Source organism: Sprattus sprattus, assembly GCF_963457725.1.
Source record: "Sprattus sprattus genome assembly, chromosome: 15".
Lineage (NCBI taxonomy): Eukaryota > Metazoa > Chordata > Actinopteri > Clupeiformes > Clupeidae > Sprattus > Sprattus sprattus.
Window position 1 is genome coordinate 6,904,996 of NC_137913.1, and position 22,308 is coordinate 6,927,303.

The following is a 22,308-nucleotide window of genomic DNA, read 5'->3' on the forward strand; positions in this document are numbered from 1 at the left end:
TCTGCAGCTCTGGCCATTTAAATACCCACTCAAAGTAGAGAGAAGGAACTCTTGCCGTTTAAATACCCACCTAAAGTGGAGAGATGGAGCTCTTGCCATATAAATGCCCACCCAAACTGGAGAGATGGAGCTCTTGCCATATAAATGCCCACCCAAACTGGAGAGATGGAGCTCTTGCCATATAAATACCCACCCAAAGTGGAGAGGAGCTTATGCCCTTTAAATACCCACCCAAACTGGAGGGATGGAGCTTTGGAACGGGAGGGGTGTAATGTACAGCTGAGGAGGTAGCCATGACACGTTTTCCACTGAGCAGCACGTGTGTGTGTGTGTGTGTGTGTGTGTGCGAGAGGGGGGAAGTGAACGGCCACGACCCCTACAGGGTAGGTGGTCATGACGAGCGTCCGTCCCTCGGCCCTCGCGGCCTATGATCTCGGGTGGGCAGAAGGCCAGGCCAGTCATGCCCCCGAGGCTGCTCAATCTCCTCATTCACAGCAGCCGCGGGCCCATCAGCATTCCTGTGCCCGCCCAGTCAGTCCTCGGCTCGGCCTGGCACTGCGAGCCAGAGGCAGCGGGGGGTGCGTCCGTGACCAACAAAGAGCCAAGTGTTGGGCGCGCAGGGCACCACGGAGGAGGGTGGGATGAAGAGCATAATCCTCTACTTGATACCTCCGCGTTAGAGGGGAACCAGAGAAGGATGCCCAGAGAAGCGTCTGACTGGGCAAAGGCTGGGCGGCAGCACCCGACTGACTGGCACAGCTTTGCAGCGGACCTGCACCCGACTGACTGGCACCGCTCTGCAGCTGACCTGCACCCCGCCTTGTCTTTGTCCTTTGTGTGCTGCCTGTGTGTGGAGCTTCACTCCCTTGGAATTCACCAATATCACTTGAAATGTTTGTTTCCTAGAGCAGTTTATCAGCATTTCTCTTTGACTCATATTAATCGCTGTAAATAGAAAATCCCAACTTTCAGATGGGTTGATGAATGGGACAACAAACCACTTATGCTCTCTCCGCAGAATGCATTTGTGTGATTTGTGATTGATTCCCCCGTGCTTCCTTCCCAATTGATTTCAACCTTAAGAAATCTCTCTGCACTTGAATACCTCCCAGCCCCTTAACCTGACTGTGGCCGGGAACGGCTGCAGTGTATACCAAGTGTACAGTGAGCGTGATGCTATCGGGGGGGGGGGGGGGGGGGGGGTAAACTCAGAGCCTGGTGAGAATGACACAATCCCAGGCTCTGTTTGCTCGGTTCCCAAGGCATTATGCACTCCTGCGTTATCCCTATTTACTGTCCTATCTATCGAGCTGCGTCTCTGCTCAATGGCCGTCTGTGTGTGTGGGGATCTTTACAGAACAGAGGCTATGCCCTATCCCTCCCTCCTTTCTTTCTTTCTTTCTTTCTTTCCCCCCCTCTTTTCCTTCTCGCTTTTCCTCCATTCACCCGGCCCCTCCCTCCCCTTGTTCTCCAGGGCACACCCACTCACAGGCTGCCTGCCCTGTGCCTCGACCATTTGAGGCATGGTGCTTGACGTCACCGGTGACAGAGTGGGTCTCTGTTTCTGCTTGGTCCTCTTTTTAGAGTGCGCACCCTGGCTGGTCGGAGAGGCGGGGGGTTTGAAGATATCAGGTGTGCAGAGGGAGAGAGGGAGAGAGAGAGAGAGAGAGAGAGAGAGAGAAGGCAAGAGAAGGGGTGGAGGGAGGGAGCAGGAGAAACGCTTTAGAGGTGGGCTTCGAGAACACCAGAGATAAGGGCTCGGCGGTCCTTGGTGACTGCTGCCATTGGCATGGCGATCAGGGATGTCATGATGGTCTGCGAGGGTCACAGTAAGAGCCTCGGTGGAGCAGGGAGAGATGCTTAACATTTGAACTGAACCACCATCAGAACATTTGAACCAACCGCCATCATGCCCCTCTGATAAGACACTTAAGAGGAAGTTGCCGCTTAATCTGGGGAAGAGCATCTGCTTTATGCAAAAGGTAACGTACTACTTTACAATTCTTCTATCTATAGACGAGTTTCTGTCACTATCCAGTACAGAATACAACTGCAATGAAGGTAGATCTCCAACTTTCCTGATATAAAGGCATCATTTCAAGGAAGGATTACAACTATAGATTAGTTGGTATGTAAAGAATAAAAGTCATAATACTAATAGTCTTCATACTAGTAGTTATCAATCATAGAGGTATGTAAGAGAGATTGTTTTGCATTTGAAAGACATTTTGTGTTCTGATTGGGGACAGTGCCTTAATTCTTAAATCACCAAGTTTCATGTCTTCATTCCACCACCACCAATGCATTTAAGTTTCATGTGTGTTTATGGCTGATTTTCAAAAAGGAATTACCTCTGGAATTCAATATTATGTGTTCTAACTTCTAGCAATTTCTGCCATACTGGATTTATCAAAAACTGTTAAAAGGTTTTCGCTGGCCACAAATTTTGTCCAACCCCGAAAAACCCATTGATCTTTTGAGTAAGCTTAACAAGAGTTATTTATTTTATTGAAAGGTTTTTAAAAATGCCACAGGTCACAAATGTCCTCCAATTCCCACCAAATCTGGCAGATTTAAAGTTTGACTGTGTTGTAGGGAGTTGTTAAAAGATCTGTGTGCATATCCTCTTCGTCCTGTATTTTTTTTTACAGTATCACAGCAATATTATTAAAATAAATTTAAAGAAAAACTGCACATAGATAGTGGACAACTGTGGTGATAAACATATGTGTGTTTTGCTGTTTACACAGCACTGGAGTTCTCAGACCAAATACAACTGCGGTAGTTTATCATTTATCAATTGAAAAATACATGCAAAGTTGCAACCACAAATATAATTTAAATATTGCCTGACAGCTCCGTGTTGAGCAATGATTTACTTTTTGGCACTGGTCTTTATTTCTGCGGTCTCATCATGCTTCAATATTATGTATTGCAACTGATATTATTGACTTCATTAGACACAACTCTGAGTATTCAGCCTCTTTTCGGAGAAATATTAAGCTTATTCTACTGTGGCCACCAAACTTCTGTCTCCACGGAGCAAATTTCAAAAGCACAGTCAACAGGTTCCCGTGGAAATTAACTAGGCTCTAATCAGCTGACTTCAGGGAACCCTTAAATTTCAAAGCTAATTCCCTGCTATCTCTGGAGAATAGGCAATCAAATCATACCTGAGGAAGCACAAATCACCCATGCAGGGCCACCAGCCAGAATCAGAATCAGAATTCTTTTAATGGCCAAGTATATTCACACATACAGGAAATTGACTTGGTGTGGTTGGTGCATAAGACATACATAACATAACAACAAAAAAGCATGAACAAAAAATATGGACAAATGTTTTTTTAAGATAATAATAAATACTTGGGCATAGAAGGGCAAGTTAGTTTGAGTACGTAAACCCAGAGTCAGTGTGATGCAGTTATTATAATAATAATAATAATACTTTTACCTTAATACTTTTAGTGCTTTTCTACTTACCCAAAGACTCTTAGTGCGCCCATACAACAGCTCTTATGGTGCAAGATTTTTACCAAATACATATGTATACACCATCATTTACTTGTACGGCATCACTGACTGATAAAAGATCAAATTCAAATATTCAAACACACCATACTTTGATGTAAGGAGATTTAAACATTTATTTAAAGGTTAAATTGAGTGCTATGGTGATAGCTTGCTTGATATTCCTTCCACTGTCAACAGACCACAACCCTAGTGAAGATTTCTGAGCAGATTGCTGAAGGATACTCTTGGGGACAATCTGAAGGGATATTTGTGTAGTGTGGATGTTTTGCAGATACATCTGTGGAATTCATGCCTGACAGACCTCAAACCAAACATATCACAAACAAATACAATTATACTTTTGGTAAATGGCAAATGTGCTTTACTTTTAAGAACAATAATATCAATTCAATTCTTAGCTGGGAATTTCGCTGATTGCAGCATTCCATTAAAACATCAGTGGATTTAAATTCTAAAACATCCTCATCAGCAACGGAATGTCATCAGATGTGCCGTTGATTTGTGAAGGAGATGGTTAACTATAGTACCTGCTTTAGTGTGACTTTGTTCTGCTGAATCAGCCATTAGCTCTCCTGCTGCAGGTATCAGATTACAGCTGGCTAGGGACAGAGGCTGGCTTTGGACAGGATCACTTGCAGTGGGGATGCATTATTCATCCAGTGGTCAGACGTGTGAGGCTTCATGGCATAGTCTCACCATATCATGTGACGAGATACAAAGCACTAGCATTGAATTCACATCACTACATTAACAAGTGTTGACATTTTTTTGTATTTGGACAGCAAACTGATTTGTATTCCAAGGATCTGTATGCAGCCTTAATTCACCAGTCTACTGGTAGGGTTACACAGCACTGATGAATAATTCAGAAAAATGCCTTTAGAGCTGTTCAGTGCAGAGTATGCTATGGCTTTGACAAATGCAGGGGATGTCATTGACAGGATCTGTGGAGAGACAGGTGTTCACATCAAGCCAAGCCAAACACTCAGGGGAGAGCGGCATGACTGAACAGCAGCCTCAATAATTGGGCACAGGAGGAAATGATGATGTCCATTGACGAATGATAGTGATGACGATAGTGTGATAGTGACGAACATACCATAGATCTTTTAAAAAGGCACAACTGGAGACGCTGATTATTCATTCTCAATAAAACTACACTGGAAAGAAATGTAATAGTCAGGTAACAGTAGAATCAAGAACGATTCACGTCCATTGGCTGCTGGCTGCACAGTGAATATTCGGCATATTATCAGTTACATTGTTGTTATGGTAACTATGATTCATCTACATATTTGGAACTTTGGATTAACTTGAATTAACTGCTTGAACCATTTGGTAAAAAACAGTACAAGATGTGGCCTACATGTACTAAGAATTTCTTCTCTCTCTACAACTATAATATAGTTAACAAACCAACTTTAAGGTATTCAAGAGCTTTTTGTGGACAATATTGTTGATTATCTCTGTGTCTCTTTTCTTCAGCTACCTCCTTAAAGGGGACCATGGTCAAGCAAGGGAGGCAGTGGAGGTCTATCTGCAAAGGCCTGGTTCTGGGTACCCTCCTGACCAGTTGCATGATCCTGTTATACTGTCTGTCATCACCACAGTTCCAGTTCAGCTCGCCTGAGTGAGTCTAACTCTTGTGAGAACTAAACGATTAAAACAGTTTTAGGATTAATTTGATTTCATACAGAACAGAGAAACTAAGTGTCTGTATTGTTATGTAGATTTCTTAAGTGAAAGTCAACTGTAAACTGGGTGTATATTAATCAATACCGTTTATGTACTGATTTGTGTATTAATTAGTCTAAGGTGGCTATTATTTGTGTTGAGGAATAAAATCAATTATTCTCGTTGTTTGTAGAGTTCCTGTGCCTTATTCTTGCGCACATCGTCCGGCTCGCTCTTACGCGGCTCCCAACACAAACACCTCTCAACATGGCCGGGATCAGACGCTCTGTGTCCCTAAAGTGGACATCATGTTCATGAAGACGCACAAGACGGCCAGCAGCACACTCCTCAACATCCTCTTTCGCTTCGGGGAGAAGCATCGGCTCAAGTTTGCCTTTCCGAGCAGCATCAATGACTTCTCCTACCCTTCCACCTTCCACCGCTTTCAGGTGAAGGACTACAAACCAGGGATGTGCTTCAACATCATCTGCAACCACATGCGTTTCAACGCCACTGAGGTGGCCAAGGTGCTCCCCACGGACACCACCTACATCACAATCCTGCGAGATCCAGCAGAACTCTTCGAGTCCTCGTTTCACTACTTTCACAACTTTGTACCTCTGACCTGGACTATCCCAGGGGAGGATAAGTTCGCTGAGTTCCTCAGAGACCCCAAATACTACTACGACTCGAATGGCTACAACTCGTTCTACCTCAAGAACTTGCAGTTCTTCGACTTAGGGCAGGAGAACAATTTGGAGCCGAGTGACCCCCAGGGGGAGGCGGGCATCCAGGCGGGCATCCAGGCCATCGCCAAGCGCTTCCAGCTGGTGTTGCTGGTGGAGCACTTTGAGGAGTCCCTTATTCTGCTCAAGGACATTCTCTGCTGGGAGATGGACGACCTGCTTTTCTTTAAACTTAACGCCCGCAAGGACTCGACCGTGTCGAAGATGACTCGGGAGCTGAGGGCTAAGGCGCTTGAGTGGAACACCGCCGACTGGAAGCTGTACCAGCACTTCAACGCCACCTTCTGGAGGAAAGTGGACGTCTACGGGCGGGAGCGCATGGCGCGGGACGTGGCCAAGCTCCGGCAACGGAACGCAGAGATGGTGGGCATTTGTATCGAGGGCGGCCAGGCGGTGGAGGCGGGGAGCATTGAGGAGACCGCCATGCAACCCTGGCAGCCTATAGGCGAGAAGTCCATCATGGGCTACAATCTGAAAAAGAATGTGGACAAAACGCACCGTAAACTCTGCCGCAAGATGCTCACGCCGGAGCTGCAATACCTCACCGAGCTTGGGGTGAACCTATGGATAACCAAACTGTGGGGTCACATAAGGGAAGTTATTAACTGGTGAGTCGAGATGCAGTATCACACTTAAGAAAGAGGCACTGAGAGTCAAGAAAGAGGACAAGTCATGTTTTATTGGCATATTTGGTGCTCTTTTTTATGCCAATGACTACTTAGTTCAAATGCTCCACTTCTTTGAGTTGATAGGACTCAAACAGGCCCTTGTAGATCTTTTTACAAAATTGTATTTATTTACGAATCACTAAAGACATAAGGTACATAACTGTCAATCAGGATGAGGGAATAGATTGAAACACTGTGGTGGTGGTGGATGCCTGTTTGCAAATTGGATGGAGATGAATTGGTGTAAAGTAAGTTCATATATTAGCATTTTCTACAGAAAACATGTAGTAATTCCCTCCCCAAAATGAATCACTAACAAAATGGATACTTGTCAAGATTTTTAGTGAGTCAAAATTGTTCTAATTGTGGTTCATTTCCTATTGTCACTATGTGGAAAAGCTTTCAACGTGGTGAGATTAGTAATGCAACTGTACACTGGAAATCCCTAGCACAGCAGTCTAAGTGCGGTTGAGGACCAACGTATGATAGGCCCGGTGTTTTTGGTAGAAAGGAAAGGAGCTGTCCTGTTTGATGCATTCTTTGATATGATATAATAAACTCATGTGTTCTGTGTAAGATGGTCATTCTCTCTCATCATCAATTTTGACTGATTTGAACCGTTCTGTTCCTTTGACATACTTCTTGAAACTCTGAGACTTACTCTGAGACTAGACTTACAGCCACAGGTTGTAATCATCACTGACACGGTATGGGAAAAAGGTCTGTTAAAAGTTGTGCTGTATCTGCATTGCCATCTACTGGTGGAGTTCAACACCGCAGACAACCAAGTTCTTGGACTGGCATATACAAAATCCATATCCGGCACTGGCAGGTACAGCAGTTAGTTGTTCCAACCATAGAGATGTTAAATGTTGGTCAGAAGTAAATGTGAAAACCAGATGATGGCCTCTCTGGTAGGCAGTAAAACTTTTAAATGTGCAAAATGTATTTTGTTTTGTCATCAAGAACTTTAGTGCTTCTGTAGTTATGACACAGTTCTGAAAACATCAATTGTTTGGACATTTGAGGACTATTTGTATAGCCATATCATGTGTAAATAAATGTAAACATAACATCTGAAACAAATAATTTGGAAAACTGGCTCAGGAACAGGAATCACTGTCTTTGCACTGTTCTGTCAACGGTCACAATAGAAGTATGTTGATTTCTGTATAAATATGTTAATTTATTTTATGATGGACATATGGATGTTCATTCGTCAGTCATCAATAGAATGTTTTTTTTTTCTTCCAGCATAAATTGGCAAGAGGCATATGCAACTTTAGATGTAATTTAACATTTAAAAGAAAGACCTCCCAATTCTGCAGCAGAAGGTATAAGAAGAATGTATCATATGCATTTACAAATGGTAGAAAAATGTATCATATTCATTCATAAATGGTAGAGGAATTGATCATATTCATTCATAAATGGTGCAATAAATGCAACACCTGTGTATACATGACTCCGACCGAGTGCAACACCTGTGTGTACCTGACCCCGACTGAGTTCATGGACAGTTCATCCAAAGAGGGACTATTGATGAAATCAATTCTATGCATGAACAGCAATGGAAAGTATAGGTTGGAATATTTCTGTATTGAACTGTACAGTAATCCACAACAAACATCAAGCGACAACAGAATGAATCATCTCTGGATTGCCTGTAAGTATAGAGGGAACTACTTAAAGGGCAGTCCCTGATTCTGGCAGAAGTTAATTGATAACTGAGCTCAACAGCCAATCACATTACAACCCTTGCTTCCATGCTCCTGCAGCAACGTGTTGATTAGCTGGAATTGTGCGTGGCTCTGTTTGAGCCAGTGTATTTGCATCTTATTTATAGAGGTAGGACTGTACACAAAAACTGCGTAAACTGACGACCAGCTAGAGAATTATGAAGCGAATTATGCTGAAGTTGACAAAATGTTTAATGGAATATAATCAAGGACTCTATCTTTAATATTCAACACCTTCCTTCTCGTGGATAAAAAAAGGTTCAGATTACAAAAGTAGTTTCATCATCCATTAAATCATTCCAACCACAGCTTCAGTGCTGACAAACAGTGATATTTTATTTCAAGACTGACAAGCAGATTATTACTGATCCACTAGAATGCCAAACTTCAGACACACCATCAATTAAGAAGTAATTTGATATTTACATATGATGATAAATGTCAAAAAAGTACAAGGAAAAACTAAGAAATATACAGCTCTGAGATTATTTTTATATTTCAAGAGGGGAAAATATCCAAGTAATCTTGCATTAGAAAAGCAAGTATAAGAAATAGGTATTAAAAATAATGTTTTTTAGAAATGTAGCCTACTATTGTAAACAACAGTCATTTTTCTTCAGCAGAAATGAAACAGTCTATACTTATGTCCTACAGCTCTATGATGTGTTCTCTCTATCTAAATAGACAGCAAGAGCATTGGGATCTTGGTTTTTCTTTATCCTAATATGGTACCTTGGAGTGAATCAAAATAAGTTTGGATAAAATCGCAAACCCTCTACTGAGTCATCCCGACATAAGTTTCCCATCTTTTCAGCCAGCAGCAGTCTCTCCTTAGCTAGAAGAACAGACAGCCCTAAAAGTTTGCCAAACTCTTCAGCGGTCAAGGAACCCTTGTCAGATACATTATCCAGAGCTGAAGCGATCATCTCCTCCTCACTATGGGACTGAAGCTGGACCACCATTACACCGCTGTCAAATACTCGCAGCCTCACAGGCAGTTTCAGCGACTCAAACATCTTACAGGCGTTCACCAGGTCCTCTGGAGACAGTAGCTCCATCCCTCTGGCCCGGTTTACCAGACAGTACACCTCTGTCAGAGCCATCATACCCCCACGTTCCTCCAGTGGGGCTTGCAGCATGTCTCCCAGCTGTTTCGCCAGCTGCATGTGGTAATGTGTCCCTGAACCGTGGGTTTCCCTGGTTACAGGATCAGCTATGCCCATACTGAGCAGGTAGGACTTGAAACGGATGGTTTCGTCTTCCGTGATGTTCCCTTGCTTGTCCTTGATTTTATTGGCAATTGATCTTGACAGTTCCACCATCTCTTTGGCTTTCACCATGAGTTGACTGAGGTCCTCAAATGCCTCCGAAATGCTCTTGTCTGTTTCCTTGCGTTTCTCTTCCAGTTTCCGCTCAATGCCAACTATTCCGACTGCACGAGTCCTTCCTGCCTGAGATCCCGTTGCTGTCGGGATGGGTTGAGAGGCTGGTGTGTTCTCCCATCTCTTCTGTGTCAACTCCTCTGTCAGTCTCCTGTAGAACTCAATCTGCCCGTGCTCCTTGAAAGACAACTTGATATAGGAGAACTTGCTGTGCTGGTATGGACCAGGCTCCTTGTTGGCTGGGCATGCGTGCAAATGAACTACTATCTTTGCACTCTTTCCGATGCCAGCTGCTTGTTCTTCGAAGAAGATGACCAGGGAGAGAGGTATGGAAATGCAGCACTCGTGATTCTTGTGATCCCTCCATATCAGCCGATGAGTAGTTAGCATGACAATCCCCACCTCCAGTTTAGCCTTTTCATCTCCATCATACAGTCTGACACCTCTTTGTTGAATCACCAACGTTTCATTTATTTCCAATAAACCGTTAGACCATGTAAAACGATCCATTTCGTCGATTTCGCTATTCTTTCGCTGGCGAACTCGCTGCACGCTTTAATGGACCAACATTTACTTCCTGTTCAATGTTATGGCAAACTCTTCCTGTAAACGAAAAGCCAAAGGTGGCACCACTATGTAGTTTTTTACTGATTGATACGACTTGCTTTCTTCTTTCAAAGAACTACAATTTCCATCAGCAATTCCTTGGGGCGTGCCTACTTGCTGGTTGGACTTGTTTAGAGCTGCGCAAAACAGCTGAATTGATTTTACTATTTCAATGGTCAAGCTAGATTGTTGATTTAGCTTTTCACGTAAGACCACGACTTGTTTATCCACAGTTTACTCTTAGTTTATTTACGGTTGCAGTATTCACGTTTGTGGACATAATGCTTTGAGAGAAGCTGTCAAGCTAGCTGGCCAATGCTCTCCATTTAGGCTGGCTGGCTGGATAGCTAGCCAGCATTAGCTATCTTCTCTTGGAATCGACTAGTTTGTGTTAATATGGGATTTTTGAGAAACTTCAAGTGATTTAGTGATTCCATTTTTGTATGTGTCATTGAAACTGAGATCTGGAAGCCAATGTTGCTTCTGTGTAATCCATTTTGAACTTCCAAGGTGCTGTTAGTTTAGTTAGCAATTAGATAAACGCTAACGTTACTTTGACGATTTGAAGAACTAGCTATAACGTTAACGTTTTAAGCCGGTGTCTCATCGGAGACCGCCGTATTGAGATCAAATTGAATGTCATGGTTTCCAGGAACCATGTCTTGTAAGTCCAAAGTTGCTCCGAGTGTTGACTTCGATCACAGTTGCTCGGACAGTGTCGAATACCTGACACTCAACTTTGGTCCTTTCGAAACTGTCCATCGTTGGAGACGACTTCCACCCTGCGACGAATTTGTTGGGGCAAGGTAACTGAAGAACCTTTTGTTGCTTAGGTTGTTGTGTCAGATAACTGTAAAAAGAATTAGCGCAGCTTACATTTTCAGCCGAAGTGATGTTCTTACTTCACTTTATGGTTTTCCCAACTGTTTTGCATAAAGTAACCATACGACAGACCCAAACAAGCACTCTTTTACATTGTCACACGGTTGTCGTTGCAGACGCAGTAAGCATACGGTGGTGGCATACAGGGATGCAATCTACGTGTTTGGAGGAGATAATGGGTGAGTCTGCTGCTTCTCCTGTTTTTTAAAATAAAAAAAATCTAAACATTTCTTTATGTTCACTCTTCAACGTTTGATGACAATTGCAGAAAGAACATGCTGAATGACCTATTGCGTTTCGACGTGAAAGACTGCTCATGGTGCAGGTGAGTCTTGTGGTCCCTCTACTATACAGGGCATGGGCACTGAGTCCATCATGTTAAAATCGTTTTGTGGACTGCCATATGGCCCTCAGTGTTTAACATATGTTGGTCTCTGAACAGGGCCTTCACCACTGGCACCCCACCTGCACCAAGATATCATCATTCTGCTGTTGTTTATGGCAGCAGTATGTTTGTTTTTGGTAAGGAGAGTTTTTTTTTCTCTCATTTCATCCCGGGTGATGAGCCCATGGTGATGGCATCACTTCTATGCTAATTAATGATGTCAAGGATAGGTGATGAAATTTGTGTATGGCTTTGGAAAACTTTTAAGAGTGTGAATAATTCTCTGTTAATGACTCCAGCAAAAGTCAAATGTCTGGCTGTTGACAGTGTTGTTGACACATGCCATTGACATGAAACTCTGCTGTCTTAACTCCCAAGGTGGCTACACTGGAGACATTTATTCCAACTCAAACCTGAAAAACAAAAACGACCTCTTCGAGTACAAGTTTGCCACTGGACAGTGGACTGAATGGAAGGTAGAAGGCAGGTAAGGAAATCATTTTTGAATTCATTTGTCATTTTAGATTCCCGTGAGTACAAGCAGTTGTACTTGAAAGTTAGTTTTATATTTAAAATAGTTGTTGGCAGTGCAAAGTGTTTTAATTGTACAAAACGTCAGTTGCAGTCATCCAGGCCTTGATAGAAGGGTTTGACAGCATCAAATCATTGTTTTGATCTTAACCGTGACGTTCTTCATTAAACATTTCAGATTGGTGGCAAGGTCAGCCCATGGTGCCACAGTGTATAATGACAAACTCTGGATCTTTGCTGGATATGATGGCAACGCCAGGTGAGTGAAGCCTTAAAGTAACTTTCAACACGATTCACAAAACATCATTCATCTGGTCTTATTCTCCCTTAAAGTAACTCTCAACACGATTCACAAAACATCATTCATCTGGTCTTATTCTCCCTTAAAGTAACTCTCAACACGATTCACAAAACATCATTCATCTGGTCTTATTCTCCCTTAAAGTAACTCTCAACACGATTCACAAAACATCATTCATCTGGTCTTATTCTCCCTTAAAGTAACTCTCAACACGATTCACAAAACATCATTCATCTGGTCTTATTCTCCCTTAAAGTAACTCTCAACACGATTCACAAAACATCATTCATCTGGTCTCATTCTCCCTTAAAGGAATAAAACCATCAGGTTTGGAACAGCTAATGCTGTTGCACTTGACCTACAACTGCTTATTTAGCATAGATATATTTATGTCTATATGTTTTCCATAATCTTGAAAAAAAGCACCTGTCATACATGGGAAATAACACAAAGCCTTTTTGCATTTTACTTGCTTAATGTAGGTTGAATGATATGTGGACTATTGGCCTGCAAGATAGAGACGCGGCTTGTTGGGTAGAGGTGAGTAATCTGCTATATGCTAATAAGTCATGTGTATTATTGTACTCGTATTATTCTGATCTGCATCATATTATTCTGATCTGCATCCTCGTATGACTGCTAATGCTAATAAGTCATGTGTATTATTGTACTCCTATTATTATGATCTGCATCATATGAATCTGAGCTGCATCTTCGTATGACCATTGTTTTCGGTCAGGTTGTAGATTTGATTCATGCTCCCCAGCAGCTGATGCTCCTGTTCTGTTTCTGTGCTGCTCACAGATCGAGCAGAGTGGAGAGATCCCCCCCCTCCTGCTGCAACTCTCTCTCTCTCTCTCTGTCTCTCTCTTCCTCTGTTCCTTTCCTCTTTTCCTTTTTGCCTGGTTCAGCACTCAGCTCTGCCCCCTCTCTCTCCCCCTCTTACTTTTTTGTTCCTGTTCTGTTTCTGTGCTGCTCACAGATCGAACAGAGTGGAGAGATCCCCCCATCCTGCTGCAACTTCCCAGTGGCCGTGTGCCAGGACAAGATGTTCGTCTTCTCAGGACAGAGCGGAGCCAAGATCACCAACAACCTCTTCCAGTTTGAGTTCAAAGGTCACATGTGAGTGAGACGTTTCTCTGTGCCATGTCGTAAAAAAAAACGTCGTAATATAGGAAGAAATATTTCAGAAGTAAAATAGCCGATATGTACCGCATGGCTTTTTTCAGTTCTGTAACGTGTTGTTCGTGCACTACTTATTCACAGAGCCACCTAATTTCAGTCTAATTCCGTTTGTTTCTCCTGTGCAGATGGACTCGCATCCCCACCGAGCACCTGCTCCGAGGCTCGCCCCCTCCTCCGCAGCGGCGGTACGGGCACACCATGGTGGCCTTCGACCGCCACCTGTACGTGTTCGGAGGCGCGGCGGACAACACCCTGCCCAACGAGCTGCACTGCTACGACGTAGACTCCCAGACATGGGAGGTCATCCACCCCAGCACTGATAGCGAGGTGCGGTAACTGTAATCACCCCACTACCTGTGTACATGTTCTCCCTATGTGTATTGTTTTTATTGTGATTCATATATGTATGTTTGTGAGTGAGTGTAAGTGTATAAGCTACTGGATGACCTTAATTTCCCTCGGGATTAATAAAGTATCCATCCATCCATCTATCTATCGATCGAGGCCACCCTCAGGGGCACTTGCAGGGTGCTGGAGGAAGCACTGCGGTGGTGCCACACTCCAAAGGGAATAGGCTCCGACAGGGTGCTTTCAACAGCTATTTGAGGAAACCCGTTGTAGACAGAAACGGGTTCACTGTACTGAAAAACATTTGGAGGGTTATGAACCATTATATTCATTCTATTTAATCATTATATTTTTGTATGGTATGTGTGGCTGTTTTTTTTCCACCTCTGCCTTGGTTAAATCCTCTTTCCCTCTTGTTCTTCTCTGGTCTCTGAGGTAGTAAAACATCTGTAAAACATGACTGTTCTTCTTCTTCTCTGGTCTCTGAGGAAGTAAAACATGACTGTTCTTCTTCTTCTCTGGTCTCTGAGGAAGTAAAACATGACTCTGTTCTTGTTCTTCTCTGGTGTCTGTGGAGGTAAAACATCTGTAAAACATGAGTGTTCTTTTGGCCTCACAGATGCCCAGTGGCAGGCTCTTCCACGCCGCAGCTGTTATCCACGATGCCATGTACATCTTCGGAGGGACGGTAGACAACAACGTGCGCAGCGGGGAGATGTACCGATTCCAGGTTGGCTCGTTCGATTGAACAAATGGAGATTTTTTTTTCCATCTTGAAATAAAATATTACATTAAGTCAGAAATCACTGCTTTCAGTCAACTCAATGTCATTTACTCCCCTTTAGTTCTCCTGCTACCCCAAATGTACACTCCATGAGGACCTTGGAAAACTGTTTGAGAATCGACAGTTTTGTGATGTGGTGTTCATCTTAGGAGAGGTGGGTTCCTGCTTTAACCCATTCCGGCTTACACTACTCCTCAGAAACCTTTTAGATTAGATTAGATTAGATTAGATTCAACTTTATTGTCATTGTACAAGTACTGAGACAACGAAATGCAGTTTAGCATCCAACCAGAAGTGCAAAATAGCAATAAATGTGCAGAGTATGTGCAAATGTAAAGTGGAACAAGTGAATAAATATGATATGTACAGTAAGAGTTAGAATATGACACAGAATTGTAATATAAACAGAATTGAGACGAGCAGCAATTGAGGTAGAAGTGAGGTATAACCCCCCAACCCCAACCCCAAATGATGGCTTCTTCTTGATCTTGTGTTCCTGACTGCAGAGGGAGGAGAAAGTCTTGGGTCACATTGCCATTGTTACAGCACGATGCCAGTGGCTGAAGAAGAAGATCCTGCAAGCAAGGGACCGTCAGAAGCAGGTGTGTGTGTGTGTGTGTGTGTGTGTGTGTGTGTGTGTGTGTGTGTGTGTGTGTGTGTGTGTGTGTGTGTGTGTGTGTGTGTGTGTGTGTGTGTGTGTGTGTGTGTGTGTGTGTGTGTGTGTGTGAGAAGAAATAATGCAAGCAAGGGTCTGTCAGAAGCAGGTGTGTGTGTTTGTGTGTGTGAATAAATATTGCAAGCAAGGGACCATCAGAAGCAGGTGTGGGTGCATGTGTGAACAAATAATGCTCTGAACCCTTTGACCCATTGCCATGCAGACGTTCATACACTAGACGCCAGTCTATCCACTGCATAGTGCCTGTGTGTAGGTGGATCAAGTCTTATATTTGAACGCATCAATGGATCTTGACCTCTTGTAGAGCTTCGTCTCTCACTACTGTATTGGTTCGAATACACATAAGCGTTTTTTTTTAAACGGGACGCTAGAAAATGCATTGATTCCTATGGTACGGCGTGAAAGCGCGCCGTACCATAGGAATCAATGCATTTTCTAGCGTCCTGTTTTGAAAAAAAACGCTTATGTGTATTCGAACCCATAGAGTGGTGAGAGACGCAGCTCTACAAGAGGTCAAGATGTGTATTCGAACCCTATGAATGCCCCTGGCCATAACGCCACGCACGCTCTGCTGTGTGTAGAAATGCAAGCAGGAGGTTGCAGAGGAGGGGGGGGAGGAGGCGGCAGCAGCAGCAGCAGCAGGCGCCCAGAAGTCCAGCCCAGCCAGCAGCAGCACCAGCACCAGCACCACTAACACCACCTCCACCCGGGCCTCCAGCACCACCACCAGCCGGCCCTGCGGGTCACAGCCCATGCTGGAGGTCTCCATCCGGGAGGCCGAGGCCCAGCCGTTTGAGGTGCTGATGCAGTTCCTGTACACGGACAAGATCCAGTATCCACGCAGAGGTCAGGCTCTTCTCTTGGCCATTGTTATTCTTTTTTTATTATTATGCTTTAACTAGATGCCCCTTGGTTATCTGTGTCTGTCTGGACAAGCAAAATGCAGCTTATTAGTGCAGTCATTTGGAGATCTCCGAGATTGGATTTTAGTATTTGGGGACAGATGTGACGTTCAGTCTGGCTCTTTGGGCCCTGTCCTCTGCTTTGTCGACTTCTTCACAGGTCACGTGCAGGACGTGCTGTTGATCATGGACGTGTTCAAACTGGCCTCTTCTTTGTCACCTCCTCACAGGTCACGTGCAGGACGTGCTGTTGATCATGGACGTGTACAAGCTGGCCCTGAGTTTCAAGCTCTCCCGGCTGGAGCAGCTGTGTGTGCAGTACATCGAGGCCTCTGTGGATCTGCACAACGTCCTGGGCGTGTGCGAGAACGCCAACAAGCTGCAGCTGGACCAGCTGAAGGTAGAGTCTCTCTCTGTCTCTATGTCTCTCTCTCTGTCTCTATGTCTCTCTCTGTCTCTATGTCTCTCTCTCTCTCTCTTTCTCTCTCTCTCCCTCTCTCTCTTTCGCTCTCTCTCTCTCTCTGTCTCTGTCTCTATGTCTCTCTTCCTCTCTCTCTATCTCTTTCTCTCTCTCTCTGTAGAGCCAGCCCAACTCAACACACACTTTAAATAGAACCACTGAAACACTTTTGTTACTCATTTTGTAATTTTTTTTCTCTCTCTCTCTGTTCCCTCCCCTCTTGTTCATCTTACGGATTTGATCGTCCCTTATTCCTCCCTCTCTCCTCTTCCATCTTTCCCTTTTATTCCTTTATCCAGGAGCATTGCCTTAACTTTGTAGTGAAGGAGTCGCACTTCAACCAGGTCATCATGACCAAAGAGTTTGAACACTTGTCCACTGCTCTTATCGTGGAAATCGTGCGCAGGAAACAGCAGCCACCTCCCAGAATCTACTCCGATCAGCCTGTGGATATAGGTAATGAAGGAACACACACACACACACACACACACACACACACACACACACACATTAGTAGAACAATGAACAGTAAATGCTTCACAAGCACACATGTGCACACAAATGTTGTTGCACCTGGCCTTATTCCCACATTGTGTGTGTGTGTGTGTGCGCTTGTGTGTGTGCGTGTTGTTGTGTGTGTGTTGGCATAGTAGGAGCTTGTGACACGAGTGCTGTACTGTTTTGGCTTGGCTCAGGCACGTCCCTGGTGCAGGACATGAAGGCCTATCTGGAAGGAGCCGGCCGGGAGTTCTGTGACATCACCCTCCTCTTGGATGGGCAACCACGCCCGGCGCACCAAGCCATTCTCGCGGCTCGCTCCAGGTAGAGTAGCCCCCAGCAATGTGTCCAAACCCTCGCTCCATGTAGAGTAGCCCCCAGCAATGTGTCCAAACCCAAGTCACATGTTATGGGCTCGCTCCAGGTAGAGAATCCCCCAGCAATGTGTCCAAACCCTCGCTCCAGGTAGCCTAGCCGCCAGCAATGTGTCAAAACCCCTCGCTCCAGGTAGAGTAGCCCCGGCAATGTGTCCAAAACCCTCGCTCCAGGTAGCCTAGCCGCCAGCAATGTGTCAAAACCCCTCGCTCCAGCTAGACTAGCCCCCAGCAATGTGTCCAAACCCCTCGTTCCAGGTAGACTAGCCCCCAGCAATGTGTCCAACCCTCGCTCCAGCTAGAGTAGCCCCCAGCAATGTGTCCAAAACCCTCGCTCCAGGTAGCCTAGCCCCCAGCCATGACTCCAAACCCTCGCTCCAGGTAGCCTAGCCCCCAGCCATGACTCCAAACCCTCGCTCCAGGTAGCCTAGCCCCCAGCCATGACTCCAAACCCTCGCTCCAGGTAGCCTAGCCCCCAGCAATGTGTCCAAAACCCTCGCTCCAGGTAGCCTAGCCCCCAGCCATGACTCCAAACCCTCGCTCCAGGTAGCCTAGCCCCCAGCAATGTGTCCAACCCTAAGACACATGTTATGGGCTCGCTCCAGGTAGCCTAGCCCCCTGCAATGTGTCCAAACCCTCGCTCCAGGTAGAGTAACCCCCGGCCAATGTGTCCAAACCCTCGCTCCAGGTAGCCTAGCCCCCAGCAATGTGTCCAACCCTAACACACATGTTATGGGCTTCGACTGACTGTACTCCTAAACGGATGTCTTTACTCCTGCCTGACTGACTGTACTCCTAGAGGGATGTCTTTACTCCTGCCTGACTGACTGTACTCCTAAAGGGGTGTCTTTACTCCTACCTGACTGACTGTACTCCTAAAGAGATATCTTTACTCCTGCCTGACTGACTGTACTCCTAAAGAGATGTCTTTACTCCTGCCTGACTGACTGTACTACTAAAGTGATGTCCCAACACAAGCACATGTCTTAAGACTTAGACACATGGAGCTCTGGTTCGGCCTTAAATTCAGGATCACCATTGTTTTGGATCTGGGTAGATAGCATTTATTTTTTGTTTTGGATATGGGTAGATTACATTTTTGTATTTGTTTTGGATCTGGGTAGATTACATTTGTTATTTTCTGCATTGATTGATGGATGGGTTGTTCAACAGCTACTTCGAGGCCATGTTCCGCTCCTTCATGCCCGAGGACGGCCAGGTGAATATCTCCATCGGGGAGATGGTTCCCAGCAAGCAGGCCTTTGAGTCCATGCTACGCTACATCTACTATGGAGACGTCAACATGCCCCCCGAAGACTCACTGTATCCCATCACACAATACATGACACAGTCTAGATCCCAGCAGCAGGGCAATTGTAGGTATTGTGCAGTAGTCTGTTGTCTTGAAGGCAACTTGATTGTGCATATGGTAGTTTGTGTGTGTGTGTGTGTGTGTGAGTGTGTGAGTGTGTGAGTGTGTGAGTGTGTGAGTGTGTGAGTGTGAGTGTGTGAGTGTGTGAGTGTGTGAGTGTGTGAGTGTGTGTGTGTGTGAGTGTGTGTGTGTGTGTGTGTGTGTCCGTGTCCTTTGGCTGTATTGGATGTGTGCGCCCTTAACTTGAGCACAGATACCTGTTTGCGGCCCCCTACTACTATGGGTTCTCCAACAACAGACTGCAGGCCTACTGCAAGCAGAACCTGGAGATGAACGTCACGGTGGAGAACGTGCTACAGGTCAGAGTTCTGTTGGGTCCACCTGGCTTCAGCCTACCTCTTAAACACACCCCAGCACTTCCTCCCTCATATTCTTACTCGTATTCTTCATCTTGAAAGTCATCTTAAGCAAGCTTATTAGTCTTATTAATATCTTAAAATGAATCGTAAGCAAGCTGATTAGTCTTATTGATCACATGTTTGGTTTTATGAGCGTTATGGGTTTTAAATGTTAAAGACTTGAAAATGATCCTGAAAATGACAAAGTAGGTCTAGAACTAGGAGCTTACTTTTTAAAATATACATTCAGTATGTCCATCTCAATTAGCACTTGCTAATTTATATAATTCCTCGTGCTAAATTCCTCGTGCTAAATTCCTTTATAATTATATAATTCCTAATTTGCTAATTCATATATAATTATATAATTCCTAATTTGCTAATTCATATATAATTATAGTATTCCTAATTTGATAATTCATTAATATTTATATAATTCCTAATTTGCTAAATTCCTATATGCGCGTTCACATCCTGTCCTTGTCTCTGTGGGGGGGTTGCAGATCCTGGAGGCTGCAGATAAGACTCAGGCGCTGGACATGAAGAAGCACTGCCTGCACATCATCGTCCATCAGTTCATCAAGGTGGGTACGCTGGTGTGTGGGGCGCTGGGCGTCTGCTGGCTAGCTTCATAGCTGAGCTTCTTATCAGACCCACAGCGCAGCGCAGCACGCTCACAGGAGAGGAGAGGCTGAACCAAAGGGCCTGGAGGCTCAAGGAACACCCCAGCTTGACAGTGCTGTTAGCATTAGCAGCGGAGACCTAATTTGCCCATTAGAGATTTAGCTTGTGACTCCTGAAGGGAGCTAAGAAATGCACTCATGGCTCTTTGCAAAGTTACTGTTGAGTAGAAAATATAAGTATAAGGCCTTACATTTTTTATAATTTTATTTTTATAGTATTTGTTATGATTTTAGCTGTTTTTCTTTTTCCTGCATGTTTGTGCCTTGGCTTGTTTGTTGCTTTGTTTCTGACCTTTCAATTATGTTTGTGTTTGTTGTGTTGCCTCTTCTTCTCCCTCTCTGGCAGGTGTCTCAGCTTCCCAACCTGCGCTCCCTGAGCCAGGTGCTGCTGCTGGACATCATCGACTCGCTGGCCGCCCACATCTCAGACAAACAGTGTGCAGAGATGGGCTCCGACATTTAGATACCGACCCACTCCCCTATACTCCTTAGACACGGACCCACTCCCCTCGACTCCGTCACATTTAGATACGGACCTGCACCCCTCGACTCCGTCACATTTAGACACGATCCCACTCCCCTCTACTCCGTCCCCTTTTGCCACTTTCATTTTCACACTTGAGGTTTTTCCCCTTAAATCCTTCAGTTGCTACTCCCTGTTGGGCATGCTCTTTCTTTTGTTTTCTGGTCTTTAAGCACCTCATGGCGTTCCCGCTGCCCGTTTGGGGCGTGCCATATAGCGGGAGGTCTGTCAGGGGGTGCCTGGCCTGTCATGTGGAGACTGTGGAAGACACGGGCTCAGGCAGGGAAGCCCCCAGCAGCCACAGCCCCACTGAGCAGCACCGAGGGTGTACAGGTATACTTATGAGTGGTGTGGGCTTCAGTGGTCCAGCCCTGTGCAGAGAGAGAGACACATGTCCACACATTTAGCCACTCTCCTCAATGGTTTCTTCACAGATTAGCTTTAGCTACCATAATGTTCAGTGTTTGTTGTTGAAGAAGGCTTCACGACCTGTGGTGTGTGTGTGTGTGTGTGTATGTGTGTGTATGTGTGTGTGTGTGTGTGTGTGTGTGTGTGTGTGTGTGTGTGTGTGACCCTCACCTGACTCTGAGGGGTGCAGAAGGCTTCAGTGGCCTGTGGTGTATTGCTAAGGACGCCAGGGAAAGAGTGGTTCTCAAGATGTCCATGCTTAACCATGCGTCTCATGTTTGTGTGTTAGGTGCATTTTTGTTTTGTTTGATTGTCAATAAAGGAACGTAGGAAATGCTGAATGACAAAGAAGCACTGGAGAGGAAAAATGCATTTTGGATGGACGTAATACTCTTCGGAGAACACTTAGTGCCTTTAGCATTACACCATAGTGAAGAGGAAGTAGTATTTTCCAAATGCAAAAACTATGGACTATATGTGTTATAGAAAAGTAATGGTTAGGCTGCTTTTTTCAGAAAAGCTGAATATTACCCAGTAGTTATGCCACTTTACTGTATTTATTCAGATCCATATACAAGTCTCTTATTGATATAGGCTTTCATGGTTGGGTGTCGTGTTACAGTATCGTTCAAGGCATTAAGTCTTGCACTGTAATGTAAGATATCTGAAGGCAGAAGCATCCTAAAGATGACACTTTTTTTTATTATGTAAATTGAACCTGTGAAAACACAGTAAATGTAAATATAATCAATATTGTGTGGTCCCTGCGTATAAACCAATGTACAGCTTTGCTACCATTTATTTGTTTTGTAGTAAGATCTGCTCCATTAGTATTCCTGTTACAGAACTGTGTACATGGCTCTGTGTGCTAAATGCCTTAATAAACCATGACTGTCACCGTCACGGTCTTCACTTCTTACTTCTTCTATGTGTGGAATGGACTATTTTTAAGTTGTATGACCACAATGTCCACAAAATATATTTACTTAATTGTTCTATGGACTTTCTGGCTTTTCTAAGCATCTTGCAATGTCAACTACGTCAGGCAAGGGGTAGGACCAGAAAACCTCTTCATAAATGTAATTCAGAGATGCTTAACGAGTCTTCATGAACTGATCCTTGCTTTTGAGGTCTCTGTTCCTGTCTCCCTTCCTGTCTCTCTGTCTTCCTGTCTCTCTCTCTCTATATTACCTGCCTGGACTGGTCACCATCACACAACCACCTTCCCTGCACAGGAACCTAAGAGATG

The 22,308-nt window shown here is 44.5% G+C and overlaps 3 protein-coding genes across 5 annotated transcripts; 2 read left to right on the forward strand and 1 right to left on the reverse strand.

The window, feature by feature from the left end:
- Positions 1–1,935: 1,935 nt before the first annotated feature.
- Positions 1,936–6,566, forward strand: gal3st1a (galactose-3-O-sulfotransferase 1a; the record flags this gene model as incomplete). The annotated part of the gene is made up of 3 exons (XM_080852032.1): positions 1,936–1,982; positions 5,020–5,164; positions 5,402–6,566. The coding sequence occupies exons 2-3, from the start codon at positions 5,040–5,042 to the stop codon at positions 6,564–6,566; spliced, it is 1,290 nt and encodes a 429-aa protein (XP_080708158.1). The 5' UTR covers positions 1,936–1,982; positions 5,020–5,039.
- Positions 6,567–8,676: 2,110 nt separating this feature from the next.
- On the reverse strand, positions 8,677–10,276 carry vps36 (vacuolar protein sorting 36 homolog). The gene has a single exon (XM_080853131.1). It carries the CDS (start codon positions 10,251–10,253, stop codon positions 9,105–9,107), a length of 1,149 nt encoding a protein of 382 aa, XP_080709257.1. The 5' UTR covers positions 10,254–10,276; the 3' UTR covers positions 8,677–9,104.
- A 205-nt stretch (positions 10,277–10,481) lies between these two features.
- lztr1 (leucine zipper like post translational regulator 1) lies at positions 10,482–21,962 on the forward strand. Of its 3 annotated transcripts, none has more exons than XM_080853105.1 (20): positions 10,482–11,155; positions 11,348–11,410; positions 11,500–11,556; positions 11,674–11,753; positions 11,995–12,103; positions 12,326–12,406; positions 12,931–12,988; positions 13,431–13,570; positions 13,759–13,960; positions 14,601–14,711; positions 14,827–14,919; positions 15,272–15,367; positions 16,023–16,287; positions 16,574–16,743; positions 17,103–17,259; positions 17,454–17,625; positions 18,849–18,998; positions 19,301–19,406; positions 19,949–20,029; positions 20,475–21,962. In XM_080853105.1, exons 1-20 carry the CDS (start codon positions 10,986–10,988, stop codon positions 20,589–20,591), a joined length of 2,478 nt encoding a protein of 825 aa, XP_080709231.1. In that variant the 5' UTR covers positions 10,482–10,985; the 3' UTR covers positions 20,592–21,962. The 3 variants fall into 3 exon arrangements, with proteins under 3 accessions (XP_080709231.1, XP_080709232.1, XP_080709233.1); XM_080853106.1 differs by having other exon boundaries at positions 17,457–17,625; XM_080853107.1 differs by having other exon boundaries at positions 17,499–17,625.
- The last annotated feature ends 346 nt before the right edge of the window (positions 21,963–22,308 follow it).

Excerpts from the sequence above, each read along its gene's own strand:
- lztr1 (XM_080853105.1), top strand. The coding sequence starts at position 10,986 with ATGTCATGGTTTCCAGGAACCATGTCTTGTAAGTCCAAAGTTGCTCCG. Across the intron at positions 15,368-16,022 it reads CAAGGGACCGTCAGAAGCAG|AAATGCAAGCAGGAGGTTGC; the intron begins GTGTGTGTGTGT and ends TGCTGTGTGTAG. Across the intron at positions 17,260-17,453 it reads CGATCAGCCTGTGGATATAG|TAGGAGCTTGTGACACGAGT; the intron begins GTAATGAAGGAA and ends GTGTTGGCATAG.
- vps36 (XM_080853131.1), bottom strand. The coding sequence starts at position 10,253 with ATGGATCGTTTTACATGGTCTAACGGTTTATTGGAAATAAATGAAACG.